The sequence below is a fragment of the Panulirus ornatus genome, chromosome 14 (assembly GCF_036320965.1).
Source record: "Panulirus ornatus isolate Po-2019 chromosome 14, ASM3632096v1, whole genome shotgun sequence".
Taxonomy (NCBI): Eukaryota; Metazoa; Arthropoda; class Malacostraca; order Decapoda; family Palinuridae; genus Panulirus; species Panulirus ornatus.
In genome coordinates this window covers 10700662-10726036 of record NC_092237.1, presented here as the reverse complement: position 1 = coordinate 10726036, position 25375 = coordinate 10700662, and the positions used below count along the sequence as shown (strand labels likewise).

The window sequence follows — 25375 nt, the reverse complement described above, 5'->3', positions numbered from 1 at the left end:
GTGATCTCGTACTTCAAAGCCACAGGGAGAAAATCTTCCACATTTACTGCAGAATTGTATGGTAGTCAGGTTGCACTGAAATTAATCGAACGATCCCTTGAAATGAGATTTATAATGTAAACACCGATTCGCTCCTCCAAGCCAGCCATGGTCTACCCTGTGATCCAGTGCGTCGCAAGAGTTTCGAAAAGAGTATAGGAATCTGCTGGTGTCCAGGACATGTTGGTATCAACGGTGGTAATGAAGTAGCAGATGCTGAGCCTAAAGCAGCTATATTTAGCAAGTATCTAGCAGTATGCTTGTGGGAGTTGTACCTCACAGTTGGTCATATGAGCAGAATGAGTTAGTTATAGGAGCAGAATGAGAAGTACGTTGGACGTCAATGGCTAACTGGCTGGGTCTTGGAGGCCTGGTAGAATAACACGCTACAGGGGGTATAAAGAAATGTGTCTGACCTTCCTCCCAAGAATCGCCATTTTGAGACAATTATTTGTCGAATGAGGGTTGTTAGGACCACGCTGAGTCACTGAAGAGGGAGGAGACACTTGCAGAATTCCAAAAAATATGAGTTTGAGTCAGATTTGAAGCATATGATAACACTGGAAGGAATGAGGGTATTTGGAGAAATATTAGACAATAGTGTCAGTGTCATTATATCCTGATGAACTTTCCAAAGGAAGTAGAAATATACAATTTTTTTTCTTGGATAATTTTAAGTCTTTAGACATCTGTTCCATGAAGCTACTATATGAGATTTTGTTGATTTTGATATTTGAGATATTTTCGTGCAGACATCAATAGGTTCTTTGCGTTACAGAACGCACGAAATCACGAACCCGGCTAGTGAGACTCGTTAGTGAGGCGTTTCGAGACGAGATATAGAGGATGATATAAATGGAACGAAGGTATCTCGTGATACAGAGGGAGGGGGGGAGAGAGATCAGCTTAGTCGACGAGGATGGAGAATCGGAAGGTTGAGGAGGAACTCTTAGGTTGACAGCGGTGGCGAGTGACAAGGGCACTGAGGAATATGTAGGTCGACGGAGACAGAGAATGGGAAGGTTGCTGAGGAATATTAAAAGAAGTGAGTTGATAGAACAAGTAAAAGAAAAAAGAAACATCAAGGTTGAGAGACGGTAGTGTGTGTGTGTGGTGGGGTGTGGCCCGTCATACATCAGTGCAGGTGGGGTAGCATGGTCTTGGCTCCCTCTCCTGGATACTTGATCATCCCTTGCATTCAGATAGTGGAGTAATGTCCGGGTTCTTCCTGCCGGGGGATGCACACACTAGGCGGAGGTGGTGGCCACGTTGCCTCCCTCCACCCTACGTGGTGTAGCACCAAGGAGTCCGCCACGGTCATCATATACACACCCGAGTGTCAGGTGGTGACCACTTGTAGACAGTGTGTATGTGATGGAATGGTTCTCCTTACTTATTGCCCCGTCTCAGGGGGAACGGCCCGTAACTCTGTTAGTCTGTGATCCCTGGAGCACCCCAGGGGAAGGGGCCCCTCTCACCTGGATGGAGGGGAGAGTGGGTGGGTGGGTGGTGGAGCGGTGGTTACAGCCACTGGCTCGTCCCTTCACCATGTCGTTATTTGCTGACCTTGTCCTGCTCTCATCAAACCTGGCTCCGCTGATGGTGATGGAGCTGGCACGTTGATGAAGGTCTGCCCGTGATGCTGGTGATGCGTCCCGTATATGATACACGAGTCTCGTGTCTGTATTGCCCTCACCATGGTACATGATACAGTATCGTCAGGTTCATTTATGATGTCCTAACTGATAAGGCAGTCTTTGAATTGGGTGTGTTAAGCTGATGATATTGTCTTTTTCTTTGTATCTTTTTTGATATAGATATGTTCACTTGATTTTGTGAACTTTTTTCACTTGGAATTTTGTTTCTTGCTCTAAATCAATTACGTGATAGCAAACTGGTATATATATATATATATATATATATATATATATATATATATATATATATATATATATATATATATATATATATATATATGTGTGTGTGTGTGTGTGTGTGTGTGTGTGTGTGTGTATGTACCTTTGAGTCCACGGAGAAATGAAACACGATAAGTTCCCAAGTGCACTTTCGTGTAATGATCACATCATCAGGGGAAATACAAGAAAGATATATAACAGTCACTTGATATACAACTAAGAGACGTAGCTAGGACGCCATTTGGTAAACAAGTGACTATCCGAATGGAGGTCGGGTGCCTTCGAGTCTGGCAACAAGCGTATCATAAATTTATTATGTGGATAATAAGAAGGACTGTTTACAAATTTTATCAACAATAAAGCTATCCAATTTGTATGGACCTTCACTAATATTAATATTACAATTCTTTGTATATTTAAAGATAGAAGATTCAGTTATATTTCTCGTGGTGTGTGTGTGTGTGTGTAGTCAAGACCTCTTTGTTAAGGCTCCTTGCCTTGCATTGAGTTTGGTTGCCCACGTTAAGGAAATGTAGCGGTTTGTACCAGTCGTCCATGGAGGCACAATTGTGGTACAAGTAATGGGATTGACCTTCCTCTTATTCTCATGTCTGTTCCTTGGCCACACTTTACTCTGCATCTTCATGTGTCGTCTGCTGCTGCTCTCTTGTCCACAGGGTTACCCAGGCACTCCATGAAGGCAGTCACATTTGCAGACTGTCTAGCTGGCCACAGTACTCTTGAATGTATACTTTCCATATCCTTCCTTCATTAGGGGTCCCCCTTTCATTCTTTTGTCCCTCCGAGCTCATTCTCTCCACACCCATCGTAGGTGGTGTGTGATGACCCATGCCTGGAGTCCATACCTCGGTGTCTTACAGCACCACACCCCGGCACCAGTACCTGTAGTCTTGACGGTAACTTGTGTCCACCCAGGGACCCTTCCCTCTCAGGATGTGTTGGTCTGCACCAGCTCGCTGGCGTGAGTGTTGGGCCCTGGTCCACCCACACACACACACACACACAAGCCCCAAGCTCGATCTGGCGCCAGTGGTATAATAGTACGTGGTTGGGTGCACGGGTGCGAGTTACGGTTTCTGTTGGGTTACATGACGGGCGGGGCGTGGGGAAGCTTGCCCTGGTGCTGATAGCCTGGCAGCGGATGTTTCTGGCGCGCCACAGGCTAAAGCAGCCTTCCTCCCCATAGGACAGGGGAAACGCCACAGCGCTAGGTGATCACTGGAGGCCATCCAGGGAAAATTGACACCGGCTTTCCACTAAGGCATCCGGGGGGGGCGGCCTCCTGAACTACCCCCTGTCGCACACCAGATGGTGGGGGGGATCGAGACACACGCCTCACGTTGCGGCAGATACTCCTATTGTCACAGACGAGTCTTGTCTTGGGTTGTCCATAGCCCCAGGACCTGCACCTTCTGGCCCGCCCGCCCGCCCTCACATTGTTAAATGTAGACGGGATGAACAACGTCAGCAGCGTCTGTAAACTGAACGAAATACATTTGGTAAAACTCATCCTGAAAGATTCGCTAACTTTCATAAGACTGATGTAAGATGGGGTCGATTTCCTAACGCTTCATTACATATCGACGCAAAAGAAAAAGAAAGAAAAAAAGATATTATCTTAACTGTAGATGGGGAGATTATCTTGGGGTTGAGCTGGAGGATTCCTTGCTTACCTTGGAGGTCAGCTCTGGGCAACCGCCTCCCTGCCGTCCTGTGTGTGTGTGTGTGTGTGTGTGTGTGTGTGTGTGTGTCAAGGCCGCCGCCCGTCCCACTGCATTCCATATTGTGTGATACTCACATCCAGGAACTACCAACGGTTCTAACCAAACTTTCCTATTATATATATATATATATATATATATATATATATATATATATATATATATATATATATATATATGTATGTGTGTGTGTGTGTGTGTATTTCACCTATCATACTTGATCGCTGTTTCTTGCGTTAGCTAGGTAACTCAAGAAAAGGCGGCATCCACTCACATCCATTTTCTAGCTGTCATGTGCCGTTCAACGGAACCACAGTCCCCAATCCACAACCAGGCCCCACAGACCTTTCTATGGTTTCTCCCGGCCGTTTCACGTGCGTTGCTTCCGTCCATTAACAACACGTCTTCCCTTGTATAACACATCGTTCCAATTCATTCTATTCCGTGCATGCCTCTCCCCCTCTTGCATGTTTAGGCCCCGATCCTTCAATTTTTTTTTTTTCATTTCATCCTTCTACCTCCATGTCCCCCTCCATTTCTGACACATATATCCCTTTGTCTTCTTCCTACTCATTCTCTCCATTTATTCAGACCACTTCAACACACCCTCTTCAGCTCTCTCATCCACATCCCTTTTATTCTCACACATCTCTCTTACCTTGTCATTTAGTCACTCGATCATACCGCCTTATACCACATACTGTTCTCGGCACGATTCATATCGAACACATCCACCTTCCTCGAGGCGCGCTTCCTCTCCTCTGTAGCCCATTGCCTTCAAACATACCCATCCTCGTCCTCTCAGACATCGACCTGTTTTTCCATACGTCCCTCAGTGCACCCAGAACCTTCGTTCCCTCACCCACCCAGTGACTCACTAACGCTTCTATGGTTCCATTCGCTGCCATGTCCACTCTCAGTGTACCTAAAACAAATTTTCTCTTCAAAGTCACACACACACACACACACACACACACACACACACACACACACACACACACACACACGTGTGTGTGTGTGTGTGGAGACCCTAAAAGACAATAAGACGGGAGTAAACTATAGCCCCTATGCAATATACGTCCATTACTTATATTTCCCGCTTTTCAATCAGTTGATTTTTTTTCAAGAATCTTGAATTTCCTTTCCCTTTTCCCGGGCCCCGGGATTTTGCCCCGGTATCCCCACGGTGGGTGGGTCGGTCGACCGGTCATTATACGAGTCAGGGGGTGGTGGATCTTGTATCGCTGGTCATCCACGTCAGGAAGACGTGTGTCCTGGAGGCAGTTGCGCTGGGTCATCGAGCGCGGCCAGGCCTCTTGCTTTCGCTGGCGAGTCCACTAGAGACTCACGCACGCACCCGGGTGGGTTCAGGGTGGGTGGGTGTGGATGGTCCTGACAACCCACCCGTGGGTGGATTCAGAGTGGTATGGTGTGTGGGCGGTCGTCGTGACACTCCCGGCCTGCACCGTCAAGGCTGACACACACCCTCCTCCTTCCTCCCTCCTCTACTCACACTCATACACACACTCCGCTCTCACCCCTTCTCATCCAACCCCCTCCTCTCCTCTCCACCACCCCTCATTATCGCCTCCTCTTATCTCCCCCGCCCCGCCTGAGCTTTCCACTTCCCCTCCCCCACCATCGTGAGAACACCTGCAACTAGCACTAACTAACCTTAAACAACTCCCACCTTTTTTTTTTTTTTTTTTTTTTTTTTTTTTTTTTTTTTTTTTGATGAACGCTCACACTTCCGTCACGAGTGGCCTTCTGCAGCCTCCGCTGGCCAGTGTTGGAGTGCCAGGCTCGGGGAGAGTGGAGGGCCAGGCTTGGGGAGATTAGAGTGCCAGGCTTGGGGAGAGTAGAGTGCCAGGCTCGGGGAGAGTAGAGTGCCAGGCTTGGGGAGAGTAGAGTGCCAGGCTCGGGGACAGTAGAGTGCCAGGCTTGGGGAGAGTAGAGTGCCAGGCTCGGGGAGAGTGGAGTGCCAGGCTTGGGGAGATTAGAGTGCCGGGCTTGGGGAGAGTAGAGTGCCAGGCTTGGGGAGAGTAGAGTGCCAGGCTCGGGGAGAGTGGAGTGCCAGGCTTGGGGAGATTAGAGTGCCGGGCTTGGGGAGAGTAGAGTACCAGGCTCGGGGGGAGTAGAGTGCCAGGCTCGGGGAGAGTAGAGTGCCAGGATCGGGGAGAGTAGAGTGCCAGGCTTGGGGAGAGTAGAGTGCCAGGCTCGGGGAGAGTAGAGTGCCAGGCTCGGGGAGAGTAGAGTGCCGGGCTTGGGGAGAGTGGAGGGCCGGGCTCGGGGAGAGTAGAGTGCCGGGCTTGGGGAGAGTGGAGGGCCGGGCTCGGGGAGAGTAGAGTGCCAGGCTCGGGGAGAGTAGAGTGCCAGGATCGGGGAGAGTAGAGTGCCAGGCTTGGAGAGAGTAGAGTGCCAGGCTTGGGGAGAGTAGAGTGCCAGGCTTGGAGAGATTAAAGTACCAGGCTTGGGGAGAGTAGAGTGCCAGGCTTGGGGAGAGTAGAGTACCAGGCTTGGGGAGAGTAGAGTGCCGGGCTCGGGGAGAGTAGAGTGCCAGGCTTGGGGAGAGTAGAGTGCCAGGCTTGGGGAGAGTAGAGTGCTAGGCTCGGGGAGAGTAGAGTGCCAGGCTTGGGGAGAGTAGAGTGCCAGGCTCGGGGAGAGTAGAGTACCAGGAGAGTGTAGGGGAAAGACAGATAACAGAAGGCCCCTTGGAGCGTGTCTTGGTTATCTGTTTATGACTGCCTTGTGTGTATTGCTGTACTTGCCGTCAAGGTGGATGAGGTGAGAGGATAGACCAATAAAGGAAAAAAACATTCTCTCCATTCCCTCCAGCAACATCAGCCGGCGGGGGTTACTAAGAATGAGAGGTGGGGGGAAAAAATGCATTTGTGAAGTAAGCCTGCGTGGAATTTACCAGGATAGAACGAGAGGTTAAAAAAAAAAGAAATACTCCCATAAAGTCTTGTTACACTGGCTGACCATCTGCTTTACTGTATGCAGTACATCTTAGCGTCTGGAATGAGAAAAAAGAATAACGTATACCGATATATAAGTATTTTCCTTGTATTGATTTAAGAGAAATCTAAAACCATGAAATTTTTTCCTAACCGGTTTTTGGAAGTGTGGATATATATATATATATATATATATATATATATATATATATATATATATATATATATTTGGAAAGGATCACAATTTTGCGCGTGATCAAGATATTCCTATGAGTCCACGGGGAACTTACCGTGTTTCATCTTTGTCGAATATATTCACATTTTGCAAACTTGCATTGACGTGTCTGTTGTCTCATGGTGAAGGCGGTAGTCACACTTGTATGGCGGCTGGTGTCGACGTTGTCTGTCTGGATGTGGATGTTAAGTAGGTGGATGTGGCCCGTAAGTGTGTGGATGTGGATGTTAAGTGTGTGTGATGTGGCCCGTAAGTGTGTGGATATGGATGTTAAGTGTTTGTGATGTGGACCGTAAGTGTGTGGAATTGGATGTTAAGTGTGTGGATATGGAGGTAAGTGTGTGGAATTGGATGTTAAGTGTGTGGATATGGACCTTAAGTGTGTGGATGTGGATGTTAAGTGTGTGGGTGTCTGGATCTTGATTGTATGGATGTGAACGGCAGGTATGTTTTAGTGGACGTTTGTTATGTAGGTAGACACTGGACATGTAAGTATGACTACAGCAGTGGAAGAACAACAGGTGGATGGCGGGGGTGTGGTGATGGCCAGGGAATGTGTTGTGGTGTGGGATGAGGTAATGGGCGTCCTCACCTCACCTCACCACCTTGCAGACCCAGCCCCTCACTCAACCCATACGTGACCTCCCTTGGCTAATGAGTAGCACGCTGCTGCCCGCAGGAGAGAGAGAGAGAGAGAGAGAGAGAGAGAGAGAGAGAGAGAGAGAGAGAGAGAGAGAGAGAGAGAGCCATTATGTTGTGATAATTGGAATGTGAAGGTGAGGAAGACTTGAGGCGAACACTTTCACTTGGATGGTGAGGTCACTTTCCGCTGCCGCCGGCAGCCGGGCCCCAGCTGTGAGGGAGGATGTCACAGGCTGTGGTCCCACTAGCCCCGTCCGTGGTCCCACTAACCCCTGGTCAACCATCACTCTATGACTCTCCGTCAGTGATGCCACGGCCTCACCGTGGGCGTCGTGGAATTAGAACAAAAATTCCTGAGGCTCAAACTGCGATTCCATAGAGTGAAACAATGATGTCACAGAATCAAGAGCAGCAAGGTTGAAGGTGGAGGTTTTGAATATTCCCTCTCTCTCTCTCTCTCTAACCCTACATCACGACCAGGAACATGTGGAGGCAACGGGAGTTTTGAAGAGCTAGTAATGTTACTAAGTGTGATGACTGACGGAGACTGACAGTCAGTGTGATGACCGACGGAGTGCGTGAAGTCAGAGACACGAATTCAGTTTCAAAGTATTTCGTTGTCGAGATCAAAGGGATGGTCCACGCACAAAGTAGGCGATAACTGCAGAATGAAGGGTTCCGTTCCTCCGTCGACTGTTCTTCTCGCGTCGAACGTTCATGATAAAGAACAGCCCCTTATGATCATTTGCGAGAAGACAGGTTAGATAAGTATGGAAATCTTATATGTAAAGTGCAGTGAGCATCGGCAATGGGGGTGTCATCAAGAACCAGATCAGATAGAGATCAGACGACAAAAATGGAAGTGGGGGCGGGTGAGGAAAAGCCCTTATAGGAAAGATGTCACATAACCTTATCGTCAGCCACTGTTAACACATTAGCTGAGGCGTCGTGGGCAGGGTTCTGTACAGAAGGCCTTCTGGAATGAACCAGAGCAAAACTAGAGATAAGTCATCATCATGTGTATTGTGCGGGCTACCTGAGTGTGTGCCCTCCTGACACAGCTGCTGAGTTGGGAAGCTGAAGACGGCACCTGCTCATCAGATCCAGTCGGAATTTATTGTGGTCATGGCCGAGTCGTCCCGAGGTGTGTGTGTGTGTGTGTGTGTGATGCAGTTAATGTTCACGCGTGTAATGCTGTCGTGGTGGGATGAGACAGCTGGAGGTTGTCTAATTTACCTGATGTTAACGTCTAGTTCATTGTGCGCTTCGTGCTCATCCTGTGGTCGGTGGCACAATGGGGTTACAAAGGTCACACTGGGTCTTCGTCAGACACTCCAGTGACCAGGAAATCGTTAGGGTAACCTCATTACGTAAGCTTACAGTCTCTCATATCGTAGTTTCGTACACTGGGTGCAAAAAAATGGATACGGTTTCAGAATTTGATGGCAAGTTATTAAGGACGAGTTGTGCTATTATTTTCTGCAGGGTTTGTTTGGACCTCCCTAAAAGGTTTTGTTGATTCAGCGTAAGACGCAGTGTTCTGGTATGTTCCCGTATCTCCGGCCACAGAGTTTACAGTTCACGTAATAAGCATCTCCAGACAGGCCAGAGAGGAACTTAAGCCAATCCTGTAATCTAGCAATGACGTCTTGTAATCTGCTGATGTGGTTACTTTCTCCATACACACGTTTTACTTGGCACACTCCATTGTGATGGAAAGTTGTTGTGTCACTGCGTATTTGCAGTCGTCAAGTCTTCCGTTTGCTCCAAATGGGTATCTTATTTCCTTCCTGTTTACAGTTTGAAAACGTAATTGACAACCCTGTGTTTCCCTCAGCTGCCTCTCCACACTTAATGTTACTGATTTGTTCACTGAGGACTTTCATTTTCTCTGGAGAAATAATTAAAGCCAACACTATCATGTAAGGAACGGCTTGTATTTCACGATATGTTTTGGTGTGTCCGAGAATATAAGTGTAACTGAACAGTGATATTCCTGGTACTTTCTAAGATTGGTTTAAGACGCATTGATTAGTGCGTTAAACAAGGTTGAATATATAGTAATCCACCTTGAGGAGTGCCAAGTTGCATATCGTAAACTTCACTTTTATGGCATTGTTTTGATACAGTTAGAGGGGTACCTGAGTATCCAATGTAAGCGTTCACCACTTTTATCCAGTTATATTTAGCCCATACAATATACCTTGCCTAACACCCTCAGATACAGCTTTCAAGTCGAGAAATGTGATGTATTTGTGCAGCTTGTCCCATGGAACTGTTAGAAAAGTTATGTCCACAATTACCATGTGAGGAATCATTTTAATAGCAGGCGATGTGTCCTTAGATCCTGTGTTGTAGTCTGTTCAGCACCATCCTGTTCAGATTTGTGCACAGGCATTTCGTTAGGAAAATGGGTCGACATTCATCAGGTTGATTGTGTTTTAGGATTAGTACAGTAAGACAGTAGGTTACCAGGTAGGTGCACGTCTGAGAAGTCTAATGATGTTATGATACAACCTCCTCCCCAGGGGCAACACCCTTGACCTTGGTAAAAGGCTGCATCAAACTCAGTTTATGGGGCACCGTATTCACCATGTTGCTTGTTTAGCATAGATTGTGCAAGACCTTCCCTGTCTTTGGCTTAGCTTTACGAAACATTCCTAGTGTTTAGATGACGACATGCTATGGTTGGCACCGTTCCCCCAGATGAGGGAGCGGATGGCTGTGTGTGTGGCAGTCGGGCATGTGACCAGCGACCACAACTCTCTTCCTACCCGACCCCCAACACGTGTAATGAATTTCTTTGTTTTGTAAAGATCACGTGCGTTCCTTATGGCGAGCTCATGATGTAACACCATTAGCCTTAGGTGGCTCACGTGACGTTGTGTGACTGAACATTTAAGACTTTCGTTGCGGTATCTGCCTCTCGTAACGTAGTCTGCCAACATGAGATGTTACAAGATGTTATAAGAAGCGTGACCGTGAGTGGCTGCTTTAACGTAGTGTTTACCTCAAGTGTTGATGTTTGAAAGGCTTATCTTGTGTAGATGTGGTAACAGTTGTCATGCCACAGATACTCCTCAAGAGAGATGGTTGCAATCATAATGTTGGCCTCTTGTGTTACAGGCGGACGCGGTCACTGAATGCACCGTCTCCCATCCAGCAGTTTGGGCCGTGCGGCCGGATTATGCGCAATTCTGCCATGGTCATGTGAGTATTGTCCTCTCTTGTTCTTTCTATAGAGTCTCCTGTACCAGGTTCGTACCATGACCTTACTGGCTTCACCAGGTTCACACCACCAACACACTGGCTTCGCCAGGTTCACACCACCAACACACTGGCTTCGCCAGGTTCACACCACCAACACACTGGCTTCGCCAGGTTCACACCACCAACACACAGGCTTCACCAGGTTCACACCACCAACACACAGGCTTCACCAGGTTCACACCACCAACACACAGGCTTCACCAGGTTCACACCACCAACACACTGGCTTCACCAGGTTCACACCACCAACACACTGGCTTCGCCAGGTTCACACCACCAACACACAGGCTTCACCAGGTTCACACCACCAACACACTGGCTTCACCAGGTTCACACCACCAACACACTGGCTTCGCCAGGTTCACACCACCAACACACTGGCTTCGCCAGGTTCACACCATTGCCATTACCACCACCACCACTACCACTGGTTTCACCAGGCACACACCACTAACACACTCTGGGCTTCACATTGTCCACACCACCACCACACTAGTTACACCAGGCTGACACAGCCACTTCATTGGCTATACCATGTTAATACCTCCACTACCACACTCACAGCTACAAAATTACGCACAGAAACTTATTTTTTGATGCCTTTAGAATATACTGTTTGTTCACCTTAGTGTTTATGAAAAGTTCTATTTCTTTTTTTTATCAACAAAGATTTGTGACCGTATGTGTATACAGTATATGTTTAGCTAGTATTACATCCTTTCCTTTTCCCATGTGGTGGTTCAAGATACGCATCATGTATTAGAATTGATTTATGGAACTGGGGTTCCCTACCCCACAGGTTATCAAAAGTCAGACTCGCAATTTTCTTGAAGTAAACCCCTTATTTTGAAAGCCATTTAGTTAACCTGATCTTCAACACAGATTACGATTTCCCTGTAGACGAAAATGAAGGAACAGTGAAATCAGACCCCTAAAGAGCTTTTGATCTGCGAAGGAAAACTCGTAATTACCAAATTATTCTGGTCACGATTGCTTGAGTTACTGCTTACATTCGTTCTCTTTTATTTGAGGACTGACAGAAAACGTACTTCAAACGTTTTCTTGGTGGGATACTTATATTTTGGTTAAGGAAATTTGAAACTTTTTATCCCTAAGATTTTAACTTTTCTTGGTAGTTAAAAGGCTATTCAAGAAAAGGAATTTTTGGGAATATATATATATATATATATATATATATATATATATATATATATATATATATATATATATCCCAGATTATATGAAACAACCTATATATACTTTCTCCTATATACCTGATCGCCGTTTTCCGCGTTAGCAAGATAGAGCCGGGAACAGACTAAGCCACATTCGTTCACATCCTTTCTTTAGCTCCCTTTGCGCACTCAGACCTTTCCTTTGTTTATCCCAGGCTCTTATATGCCCTGTTTCAGCCCATTGACATTATGTCGACCCCAGTATACCACATCGTTTTGATTCACCTTATCCCTTGCACGCCTTGCATCCTCCTACACGTTCAGTCTCCGATTGTTCAGAATCGTTTTCACTCCAACTGTTCTTTTGCCCTTCGCTTCTTACACATTAATCTTCTATGTCAGGCTTTCCTTACTAATTTTCTCAGTATGTCCGGATATGTGTATATATTGTGTGTATATTTATGAAGCAGTTTATCAATGACACAGTAATGAGAAGCTGATGTCCTAAATTTTTGTGGAGGATTTACTTTGAGACGAGCCATTCGTAAGGCGAGTTTTTATTATTATTATTATTATTATTATTATTATTATTATTATTATGGATGGAGGTGATGTGTGCAGTGACAGGTATTATCATAGGCTAGCAAAGTGTGAAAAGGGTTGCCACGCTCCCGTCGTGAGGTGAGTAATTCCAGCCATGTTTACTTTCACTTCATGTAACAAAGATCCACATTGTCACCAGCGTGAAGATAAGATAACTCTCACGATATGTATGTTTGTATAATTTTGATAGCTACTTGTACGTGTATATTTATGATAACATTACTTGAGTAACGTTTGCGCGAAAAGAGGCACCCTGCAACTGTGTGTAACAAGAGGTTATGTAGTGACCAGACGTCCTAATTTCGGCGGGACAATCCCGCTTTTGAATTGTATGTCCTGCTGTCTCAAAGGAAGTTTACGGGACGCCCAAAGTGACTCGCATATGGAGAAAATGAGCGTGAATTGCCCCCACACCAATATTACGACTAGTATGTTTATATAACCACTTGGAAATTTTACGTATGTATTTTTTTTTTTTTTTTCTAAGTACACTGCTGACAACTGTACATTGAATTGTTGACTTACTAGGGTTGAACTTTTTCTTGAGCCTTTCAGTCTTGAGGTGCTGCCAGGCTTAGCACCTGAGGGGTGTATTTTTCCATCGAATTCATAACATTTCCCACCCTGATCACCACAGAATAACCTAAAGGGAAATGTCGTTTTATTGCAGATCTGCCATCTGGGTATCCTTTTATTTATAGAAAGAGTCGTGGGAAAGTATTGGAGTGGAATGCGTCTAAAATACCAACTGACCAACGCTGGGGAGAATCATTAACTTGTTTCCAGATAATATATATATATATATATATATATATATATATATATATATATATATATATATATTTCAGGAGTCTGCGCATGTCAGGAGTAATTCAATTGGTATTAAGTCTTTCCGGAATTCTGGTGGACTTGTCTTCTCTCATATCGATAAGTTACGGACATTTCAAAAATCATAACGAGCAGCAAACCTCAAGCCTTGGCTAGTATCAGAAGTAGATTTCAGCCAAACCCGCTTGAAAGTCGACAGTATATTCTGAAATCCAATCCTCAGTTTTTACAGACGTTAAAATGCCAGTGGTGAGTACAGTAGTCAAAAGGTAATTAGGGTATAGTGTACATAAGATCATTAATGATTTATGTTACAGCCTCTGTAAATTATGCAGGTATTGGACGCAAGCGAGATCAGTTTTTCATTATTGAGATGTGCTGCTTTTAAGTCAAGGAAATCTAGTCACTGTAAGGTTATAGCGCATAGTAGCGGAGCGAGGAGGGCGGATGTAAAAATTAAGCATATCATCCTTGCCTCAAACCCTGTCATTGTTTAATCTAACCAAGACGGGCAGGGTGGCCATGTAACGGGTTGGACGGGGGAATTTCAAGGATGTTTTACTCGGACGGAGAATAGAATGAGTTGCTGTCGTACTGAAAGCCTGTAAAATGTACCATCTTAAGGGGATATAGTTGATGGAATCACCCGATGGTTACCCAACCTTCTCCTGCCACCGTTTAGTATAGCTAGGCTAGGTTTGTAACCTGACCTAGTAAACTAGCCTAAACAAATGCAAGAAAAAAAAAATTCGTTTTGGAAATCTTCAGTTAATCCAGTTGTTGCTTTTTTTTTTATATAGATAGCGATGACATAAAGATACTAGTTATATTAATACTGGAAAGAGTCATGTTGTTATGGTATATTTGTACGTCTTCCTCCGTCTTCTGATTCCAATGTTGCAGACGTTAGCTCCGGCCTTACTTCTTTCTACTGGCCGTGTGTGTTGAGTAACACGCTCGAGGGGATCCTGCCCACCACTCACGCACCTAATAATAATAATAATAACAATAATCATTATAATAACATTGGTAGAGATTTCATGTTACATTGTTCTGACTTCAGACAGAGGCTCATAATGAAAGCGGGAATGCATATAACAATCAATGGTGCTATTAAAAGGGGCTGGTGTCATTTTATGGATAGGAAATGGAAATATTTATCACCTTTGTTTTTAAACGTATTAATGGTGCTACTTTGAGTTACTACAAATATCTTATCACATGTGTTGATAGTCATGTTACCTCATTCGAAGTAGAACTTTTGCCCACGAGTTTGTAGAAAATTACCAAGAGTGAATGAAATGAGACAAATCCTAGCTATGATAGTAACAGATCGAGATTGTCAAAGCATCTTAAACCTTCGTGTTTTTTTCTTTTTTTTAAGGAAAATAAGCTTTAGGTCGGCTAGTCGGCTCTCGTAGGATTCGTCCCTCCTTCCAGAATCGTCTTGGTTGCTAGACCTGATCCCTGTGGCACACCACTTATTACATCTGACCATTCTGAGACCCAACCAATATGTAACTACTCGCTATTTGCGGCATTTCAGTCAAATGTGTAACCTCGGAAGTACAACTTCATCTAGACCGTGTGACTTATCTGTATTACAAGTAGTCTGTGATGCAGAACTTTTTCAAATACTTTCTGAAAGTCCAAGTAGATGATACCAACTGCTCTACTTTTGTCATACAAGTTGGTTGTATCATAAAGAAATAAGACAGATTTGTCAGACTTAAACGAACGATTTCGTCGAAAATCATACTGACGATAGTTTTCTTAAGTTATGACCATTTGAATGGTTTACAGCCTCGTCTCCATCGACGGAATTCCGTAACTTTACCAGCCATAGCTGAGTGAGTGATGAATGATTTCTGGGCAGGGACCTTAATAACTTTTTTGAATATTGGCGTTACGTTTGTCAGCTTATTGAAAAGAACAGTCAAAGGGCTTAACTATCACATATTTACCTTCTTTCATTTCTTTCTGATAAAAACGTATTTGGGCTAAGCCATTTTATTGACCCCCATTCCATTCACCGGTGATTGTACAGTATCCCATGAAGTTTATGTAAATATTTTGTAGGTTGTTTTCCTTACCCAGCAGTGGAACTGGATCCGGGACGTGTTATTTCTTTAGTGGTAAATACAAAAGAAAAAAAAAATCATTGAAGATCTTTGCCATGGCTTCATTGTCTACAACCAGGTAACCGTTTTCCGTGAATAATGGGCCAATTGTCTGGGAAATAACTCCCTTTACTCTAAAATTCCCTTGGGTTTCTTTTGCTGTTTGTGGTGATATAAATTTCATACTTGGGTTTGCTTTGACTTTTACTCCTCTGAGTTCTTTTACACAAATTTGCATAACTTACTTTTATCACGTTGGTATTGTTCTCTTTTTGAGTTTCTTATGTGCTTCTTTCTTTGAAAAGAAGCATTTCTTTATGACACTGTTCTTCCACATTGGCTTAGTTTTGGAAAATGATAGACTGCTGTGCACTGGCAAACAAGTTCTCTCCTACAACTTGGAAAGTTTTACTGAAGCTTTTACAGGTGACATTCATAGTGTTGCCATTAACGATATCATCCCAGTTCTGCCAGTCGAGAGCAGTACGAAGGTCATCAGAATGAACAAGGCTGAAAATCTGGTATTTCTTCGCGACTTTTATGTTGACCAGCATTGCAAAGCACGGTTGAAAGGTAACTCGGAAGTGATTTATTGGTGATCACTTCTGTCTTGAACTTCAACATTATAAAACAAGATCTTGTTTTGTAGCCGGAAACATGTCTTATGTACTGGTCGCTGGTAGGTGACTCGCCGGATTGTGTTTGGGCTCAGGGGTGTTTTCAGATATTATTTTTCTAAGATGTGCCACTATAAGTGCACCGTGTTCATAACAAATTTCTGAAGCCTCGTCATTAAGTCTCATCTGTCTCTGGTGTGTGGGGTGGGAGAATGCACACTAATCCCTGTGACATTTGTTGCGAAACTTTTCTTTAATTCCTAATGAAATAGAGACTATGTTATCAGCAGCTGCAATACTTTCCATCGTAGAATTAAAGTGGAATTTCACTAAAAGCAAGGAAATCTCAATTTTTGATATCCAACCATGACATCAGTCTTTCCGTAATTTACTTACGGTGCAGTAGTCTATAATTCGTAAAATTTATATCGTATATTATACGTGCATCATCGTGAATTATACTGATACATGACTGAGATTGGTTACGGAAATTACTTACAATAGGGAACGGGTCTGATCCACACAAGCTGCGTTTTTTCTTTTTCTTTTTCTTTTTTTTTTTTGACAAAAATTCACGTTTAGACTCACTCTGGGATTACCAAAACACGTAGCAGCACCCAGTTCGTTCAGGTGTGGGCCGTCCGTCGTAAACATATCAGGTTGCATATAATGATGCTGCCTCCAGATCACAAAGTCACCTTCCTGCAGCCAGCGGCTCATTGGTTTATTATTAAGACGTGAACGTCATAGTGAAGAACGCGTTCCCCGTGTCGATCCTGGGTGGGTGTCGTGAAATACTGTCGTGGTTATTTTGCCTCTTAAACCTCAGACAAGCTGGCGATACTAAGTATAGAGCTCGTTCGCCCTTTCCATAAGCCCTTCTGTACACTTTCGACAACATCATTGTGGCCGTTTAATGTGATAGAGGTGATGGTAGTGTGTGGTGGGTGGTGTGTGGCGGTGTGGGAGTAGAAGGACGCCTGCGACACTCGTGGCAGCAGACGCCGAGCCAGGTGTGTTGTTGCCCTAGGTCAAGGGGGGCCGACTGGCTTCTTGTCAAGCCTCTTGGGGGCGTGCATTGGGCTGGCCGGTGGCTTGTTGCATCATCGCCCACGGCGCACCGTGACGCCACCATGACTGGACGTTATCTGGACGACTGGTGACGTGTGACATTGTCTCATTCTGCTCGCCTCACCACCGGGTGGGGGATGGGGGATAGCATGGTGTGGGCGGGGAGAAGGGAAGGGGGGCGCCGGGTTGAAGTTTTTCTTTGGATTTTGGACGAAAAATAAGAGGGAAGATGAGGTTATGGGTAAATGCGGGGATGTACGAGGTATATGGTTATGTAGAGAAGGATTAAGCCTTGGCTCGTGGCTGGAGAAGGGATGGAGGGGCCTTCTTGTAGGAGGGAGGGAGGAACCTGCCTGTGTTGAAGGAGGGAGGGAGGGGCCTGCTTGTGGGTGAGAGGGGGAGATGTAGGGGATGCCTGTGGTGAATGAGAGTGGACTGGGCCAGCCGGGGAGGGAAGGCCATGTTTGTGGTGGAGGGAGGACTGGGCCCGCCGGGGAGGGAAGGCCATGTCTGTGGTGGAGGGAGGAAGGGGCTTTTGGGTGAAGGAGTGAGGGACGAGCATATTTTTGGTGGAGGGAGGGAGGGGCCTCCTTGTGAGTGAGGGATGGAGGTAGATGCCTCCTTGTGAATGAAGGAAGGAGAAAGCCTTTTTTTCTAGGAGAGAAGGGAGGAGTATAAGATGGTTATAGAGTACACATATGTATGATGTAGGTTTTACTGAAGTGTGTGGGGAACAGTTTGCTGGATACATATTTGTGGTGCCTTAAATATGCATGCACCCCAGACAGACTGGCTGTGTTTGAGAGTGTGTGTAATTACCTATTTGTCCTGAACTGGGAGGGGATTTTACATTTGTGGGGCTACACCTCTTGAGCCTTCTCTGCTACCTTACAACTTCTTGAGGTTATGTACGCTGTCTGCATTAACCATGCCCTCAGTCATTCTGCTCCTTTCATCCACGGCTCTTATATATTAAAAGTACTTCTTTACCTTTTTTTTATTACAAGTCTCTTGCTTAATTTCATGGCATGTACTCTGGTTGCTCAAGCCTTACATCTCTCGAAGAACTTGTCACTGTCTACGTCATCACTCGGTCTTAAAAACTTAAAGGTCGTGATCAGGTCACCCATCAATCTTCTCTCATCCAAGATGGACACTCTTAAAAAGCCCCTAGCCTTTTCCTCGGTGTGTGTGTGTGTGTGTGTGTGTGTGTGTGTGTGTGTGTGTTTGTGTGTGTGTGTGTTTGTGTGTGTGTGTGTGTGTGTGTGTGTGTGTGTGTGTGTGTGTAGTGATGATTGTCGGTTTTTGAAGAAAATTGGCTGAGATAAGACTTGTGAATGGTTTGTATATGGGTGGTTGGGTGGAACCAGACCCAGTTCTTTGAGGCTTCATGGGGAACCAACATTTCCCATATTCTTTCGTGTTTGCTAAATGGCGTCCTAGCTACGTCTCTTCGCTGTATATCAACTAACTTATATTTCTTCCTTGTATCCCCCCCTGATGATGTGATTACCACACGAAAGTGCACTTGGGAACTTACCGTGTTTCATTTTCCCCGTGGACCCGTAAGAATATATATATATATATATATTTCTATGGGTCCACGGGGAAAATGAAACACGGTAAGTTCCCAAGTGCACTTTCGTGTGGTAATCACATCATCAGGGGGGGATACAAGGAAGAAATATAAGTTAGTTGATATACAGCGAAGAGACGTAGCTAGGACGCCATTTGGTAAACATGTGATTGTCTTGGACAGTCACATGTTTACCAAATGGCGGTCTTGTTAAGCGACGTGGTTCACAGTGACCCGCTGCGAACGTGGGGGTAATAGGCTGTAAACTATAACCCATTACTGTAACTCATCTGATAGGAACATTGTTGGTATTGTGTATGTGTACCTTTCGTGTGTAGTTGCAGCATACGCCCAGTACAGTCCTTAACGCTGGGTTGTCTTTGATTTAATTGAGGGCTTCCGTCGGCACGTTTCTTGTACGGAAATGGTAATGGAAAATAACAAACATCCACCACGAGTGCCGTGTGTGTAGGAGGCGGCGGCGGGAGCCAGACTGATCGTGTTGGAATGTTGACTCCATTATAAGAGGCTCTTGAAATGCGTTATCATGCACTCCTCATGAATAATGGAAGCACTGCTTAACATGACATGCCCACTCCACGAGGACAGGACAAGCGGGAGTGCTGACAAGCGAAGTGACCCCTCGGTGGAGTTGCATTGAATTATGGCTTCCTTCTGGCCATTTTATAGCAAATGACTTGAGCCTGGGAGCTCTGCCCTGGTACCAGTGAAGGTAAGGGGACGTACGGGAGGGTTAGTGGAGACGTTGAGTTGGGGCATGTTGGCAGCATGGTTCGGGTGATGTGCGTCTTAAAGACACCTCTGGTTCGTCATCCGCTCCATATACCTTCTAACTCCACACTACATGGTATATACCACCCACCACCTGGTCCCCAGCACCCTCCCCCACATTCCTGTCCCTAACACATCACCCAACGCAGCCTCCCACATGTCGTATGATGGAGGCTGTTATTTGCACAACAATAGATTTTTTACATTTCTCATATTCTCTCCCTTCTGGTCTCCCTCTCCTATTTTCTCTTCATTTTTTTTTTTTCCTGTGTACATTTTGTTCGTTCTTGTCTGTCTTCCTTTACGTCTGTCTGTGGAAAGGTATACGAGAAGCCACTCTGGTTTTCCCTGATCTAAACGCTTACCCTTCTCACGTCTGCCGAAGGAACCTAGGTACACAAGGTGCTCGGGCCGACTACTTTTCCCTTACATCCAGGAATCGTTGGTGCTATTAATGTTTGCAGTCAGCTGCTTCCCAAGAGCGTCAGGCGGCTCAAGGTTGAAGGTTAAGATATGCTTGCGTGTGCGTGTATTACGCGTGTCCACAGCGCCTGACGACACCTGGTAGCTTTAGCATCGTTAGCGAGGAGGACCAGAGGAGCGTTTGAGGACTCTCGTCGTAGGGCAGTCAGTGACTACCGGCACACCAGGTGTTGTATAGTTCATCACACTCATTCATCAGGCTACACCCTCTGGCCTAGCTATCGCATTACAGGCGACTATGAAGTTGAGTGGAGTGGAGTGACTCGTGGAAATGTAGGGTGAACGTGAGGTTAAGTTACAGAGACTGGCCGAGCGGGGCTCGGCTTGAGATACAAGCTCAGTACTGGATGGATCACGACTCGTGTTATGGAAATGAGAGTAATGTAATCAGGATCCGCTTAGCCGGTGGAGGAGGAGGAGGAGGAGGAGGGACCTTAAGTGTACAGAGGCGGCCACGTCTGCCCTACTGTTGTGAACGGTCACAACGTTGACCAGCCGAGCCAGTGTTGCCAGACTTTGTGTCATACCAGCCGTCCTCCTGGTATTACCACACTTCACAAGGAGCAGCTCACGATGATAGTCTGTCCTTAATGAAGTTGTTCCGTCTTGCTCAAGTGATTCGTGTGTCGTTTGGGGGGATACTGTCGAGTGATGTCGTCATTTTGTCTCGTGAGGATAGTAAGTTGTACACTGATGATGTGCATGATTTTGACCTTTTACCTGTAAATGCCACGTTCATTGTTGATTTTTCATTAGTATATCGAACAGTGTAAAAGCTGATAATCCTTCCCTACCCCTCCCCTCCCCCGTAAATTCCGTTTCCTATATAACCGTTAACGTGACTTTAAAATGTCATTAGAATCACAACGTTAACGAGTTCTTAAAGTCTGACTGTGTTTTCCGGATTCCCACATTTTTCTAGGCATATTAACAGTAAATAATGGAAGGACGTGTTTGTGTGTGTGTGTGTAGCGGAGGGGTGAGGATTGAGGGATGGACAAGGCGTACCGTACCTACAGGTGGTCCGGTTAGGAGGCCACGAAATGCCGTGGCCTCTGGACCCGAGCCTTAGTTAGCCGCCTCTTGACCCAAGCCTCAGCGTTGTGGTGGAGGGCGTGGTCCTCATCCCAGCCGAGGATGGAGGGAGCGTCGTGCATCTGGGAGTGAGTACTGCACGGGCCAGGCCTTCGTCGTCGTCCCCCACGTCACCTTGAGCCGTGCAACTCGCGTCATGGGCTTCCGTAGCCAGCAAGGTTACCATTGTTCTCGAATCGGTCATGTCATCTTGGATGTGTAACTCTCGGCCTTGCAGTTGTAAATGGTGTGATGGGAGTTGTCACCGTGCGGTTATAGTGTTGTGCCGGGTTACTCCTGCCTCCACGTGTACACCTAACCCGACGTGTACAGGGCTCCGTACGTGCATGCAGTCCATTATGTACATTTTTGTACATTAAGTCTACTGCAGCTCCACCCTGTGGACTATGGGAGTCAAGCGCACCTAGTACCACTTGTCCTCACCCACTAGACCAATCCAGTACAGCAGGTGTGTGTACATGACACTGGCACATAGAGGGGTAGTATAGCTATGCCGGTCGACCTCACATAATAAAGTATTTGAGAGAGTAATAAAGAAAAGTTGTTAAAGAAAGTAGCGAAACAATATTAAAGGGGAAGGAGGAAAATGGGTAAGTGTTGACCCCAGAAACATTCAAAAGGAGACTTGTCTCGTGGTTAAAGATAATACTAGATGAGCCTTCAGTAGATGACGACGCCATGGAACTAGTCGTCAGGGTGAGAAAAAAAATTATATATATATATATATATATATATATATATATATATATATATATATATATATATATATATATATATATATATATATATGTGTGTGTGTGTGTGTGTGTGATGTGTGTAGGGGTAGTGGGCCGGTAAACACCACCTAACAAATTGTGTGTTGAGCGCTACGCGCTAGCACTGCTATCGTGACAAAATCTCCTCGTAGGTACTGGTAGGTATCAACCCACCGTGTTAACACCTGTGGGTCAATGGGAGTCAGGCACACCTCATACTACTGCCCTCCCCACCTGCGCCTCCCTCAGTGTGATGACAGGAGAGAGGGCGCCAGGGGAGGAGTCAAGTGCATGAGTGCCTGCACCAGCCAGGACGGACTGGCTATGGTATGAATTATAGATGGAGTGATGCATTAACGGCAGAGGCAGCATGTGTGATGATGACCCACGCCGGCCTCACCGTCCAACGATCAACATGACTCGGTTCCCGGGAGGCGCAGCTCTGTTTTCGTACTCCGGCCTTGCAACGCTTGCAAATGGCCGGAATGCTGCTGCTGTTGCGGACGGGTATCGACCTTAGGGCCTGCTTAAATGGCTCAAAAGATAAATGTTTTTATGATGTTTTTTTTTTCCATTGCGATATATATATATATATATATATATATATATATATATATATATATATATATATATATATATATATATATATATATATATATTCTTTCATACTATTCGCCATTTCCCGCATTAGCGAGGTAGCGTTAAGAACAGAGGACTGGGCCTTTGAGGGAATATCCTCACCTGGCCCCCTTCTCTGTTCCTTCTTTTGGAAAATTACAAAAAAAAAAAAAAAGATGAGAGGGGAGAAAGAATACTTCCCACGTATTCCCTGCGTGTCGTAGAAGGCGACTAAAAGGGAAGGGAGGGAGGGGGTTGCTGGAAATATATATATATATATATATATATATATATATATATATATATATATATATATTGCAAGATTAATCGTATTGTTATACTATGATCGGAGGATGAAAGTAGCCAAAACTTGACCGTGTTTATTATGCCCGCGCCGCACTACGACACACACTTAAGGAATTACTTTTGTCTTCGTCCGTCCGTCGTCGGGATTCGTCCTCGTATCTTGCAACGTAACTTTAGTCTGGATGTAGTGAAGCCCACATCAGGGAGCCGGTAACCTACGCACAGGTGTTGTCCAGCACGTAGGGAACTGAGTAACACAGAGTTTGGATTTTGCCTGAGTTATGCCACGCGTGGAGGAAAGAGCTTATTTTGTCACTCAAACTGACTCGTTGCTTGGACGACAAATCCCGCCTCTGACCATGAGAGATGATAATATCATTTGTTTGTGTTTTCTATACACTGTTTTCCCATCTATTGTTTGACTCCCAGAAACAGTGCAACACCCCAGGCGACACACGTGTTCCACACAACACCCTTCGAGTATTCTCTGTGTGCACAGACACTCTCATTTGAAAACTTGTTCCCAAGTGGTACGAAAATTACTTCGGTGAAGGTGTGAGATTTTGAGCCGTGCGTTTAGTGTACGCACACTGACGTAGGTGACGTCACCTCCCTGCCGCGTGACGTCAGTCGTCCCGTCTCCCCGGCGGTGATCAAGGTTAGGGGGGAATTAAGTCGATATTGTCACCGAGATGATGATGTTGATTGGTTTGTTTAGTTGGCGCGGTGCCTAGTGTTCTGCTTGTTCTTCGTGGCGATCACAGTTCTGGGAATTTCAGTCGGCGTTGTTGACACACACACACACACACACACACACACACACACACACACACACACACACACTACTCTTTCCACTTATCAAACCCACTTGCAGCGTCCAGATAGACACTCCCGCTACAGCCATTCAGTTGTCCACACAACCACACTCACAGTGCCGTCACCTACCCGCCACTCACTCACACTACGCCCAGCCAGTGTTCTACCCGCCACACATTCACGCTACGCCCAGCTGGTAGTCCGCCGGTCACCCACCCACACACACTACACCCAACTAGTTGTCCACTTGCCGCGCATATATCCGGTACACCGGTAATTACTGCGTATAATATGCTTGTGATAAATGATGTTGGTAAGTGCTTCTTGTCGTGTGAAGAGGCGTTGGTGTAGGCCACTCTTGTGTACCAGGTGGGTGGGAGGTACACACACTGTGGTCCGCAGGTGGTGGGTGGGTAGGTGTGACCTTGGCGAGGCTACTTGAGCACTGACTCAGGAAAAGAACCTGTGCTGGGGATCGATGCCTAGTACTTAGTGCTGAAGGTTATAGTGGCTAAGGCCACACACACACTCACACACTGACCTGTTGCCTCACTCTCCTGTGTCCTACCAACACCACCACCACCACCGCCTGCTTCTCTCTCTCTCTCTCTCTCTCTCTCTCTCTCTCTCTCTCTCTCTCTCTCTCTCTCTCTCTCTCTCTCTCTCTCTCTCTCTCCGTAGGACTCGAGTGGGGCGGGGAGGGAGGCGGGCGTCCGTTCAACAGTCATCGTGTTGAGGACGACTCTGCCAGAGCCTGGGGTACAACACAGAAGGATCCCTCACCCAAGGGCGGCTCAGTCCCTTAAGGGGTCGTATTATATGTGGGAGGGAGGGAGGGAGGTGGCGGCGGCGGGAGGACTTCCGTAACCCGTCTCCCTCCCAGGGCTGTGTCTGCGCCGCCGGCAGGAGCGGGGGAGGAGGACGTGGTGGGTCGCCTCAGTCACGACGGTGGAAGTGGTGGCGCCGGAGGTGTGGCGGTGAGTTCCTGCTGTTGGCCCCTCCTCAACTGACGTCACCCGCCACCTAGCAAACCTCCCTGTTCTCCCGCACACAACACTAGCCTCGCCTGTCACGTTTGTCACGCGCTGTGACACCTCTCACTCGAGTGTGGCCCGTGACCACTCTTGTTGGCCCGCCCGTCTGGGTGTCAGCACGCGTCGCGCCCACCCATGTCTGTGAACCACGGTCGTCGAGATAAAGATAAGCCGAACACGCATACACACACACACACACACACACACACACACACACACACATGGGGAATATCACTGATTACATAACGTTTTCGTTTCTCTCTCTCTCTCTCTCTCTCTCTCTCTCTCTCTCTCTCTCTCTCTCTCTCTCGTACGCCACACCTGAGACGGTATATTGCGTGAGTTATTTCAGTATGGTGGCGGGCCACTGCCAGTGTAAGATACCTTCCGTGCCTCAGTGTACCTGTAGACCATGGTGGCAGTCATTGTGCGTGACCTTATTCTTGGGTTTTGTGCAGTGTAACACGGTAGCGCTCAGTGTTTATTCAGTGTAGTTTCGTGATTCTGCGGCCAGTGGAGAGAAAGATTTCACAGTTGTTTTTTTTTTCTTTTTTTTTCTCTGCTGTACGACGAGTGTTTGCCACGGTGTCACTGTAGGTAGCACAGGATTGCCCAAGTCAGTCAGTGTACTGCAGTGTAAGACTGTGCCACCCCCCCTTACACCCCTCCCCACTACAGTGTAATA

General features: G+C 46.1%; 1 protein-coding gene across 3 annotated transcripts in view; it reads left to right on the top strand.

Moving 5' to 3' along the window:
• LOC139753305 (NAD kinase-like) overlaps positions 1 to 25375 on the top strand; it is a 266986-nt gene that overhangs the window by 151644 nt on the left and 89967 nt on the right. For all 3 annotated transcript variants that reach the window (XM_071669605.1, XM_071669606.1, XM_071669607.1), the window contains one exon: positions 10658 to 10741. In XM_071669605.1, the coding sequence (XP_071525706.1) occupies positions 10658 to 10741 (84 nt within the window). The remainder of the gene's footprint in view (positions 1 to 10657; positions 10742 to 25375) is intronic.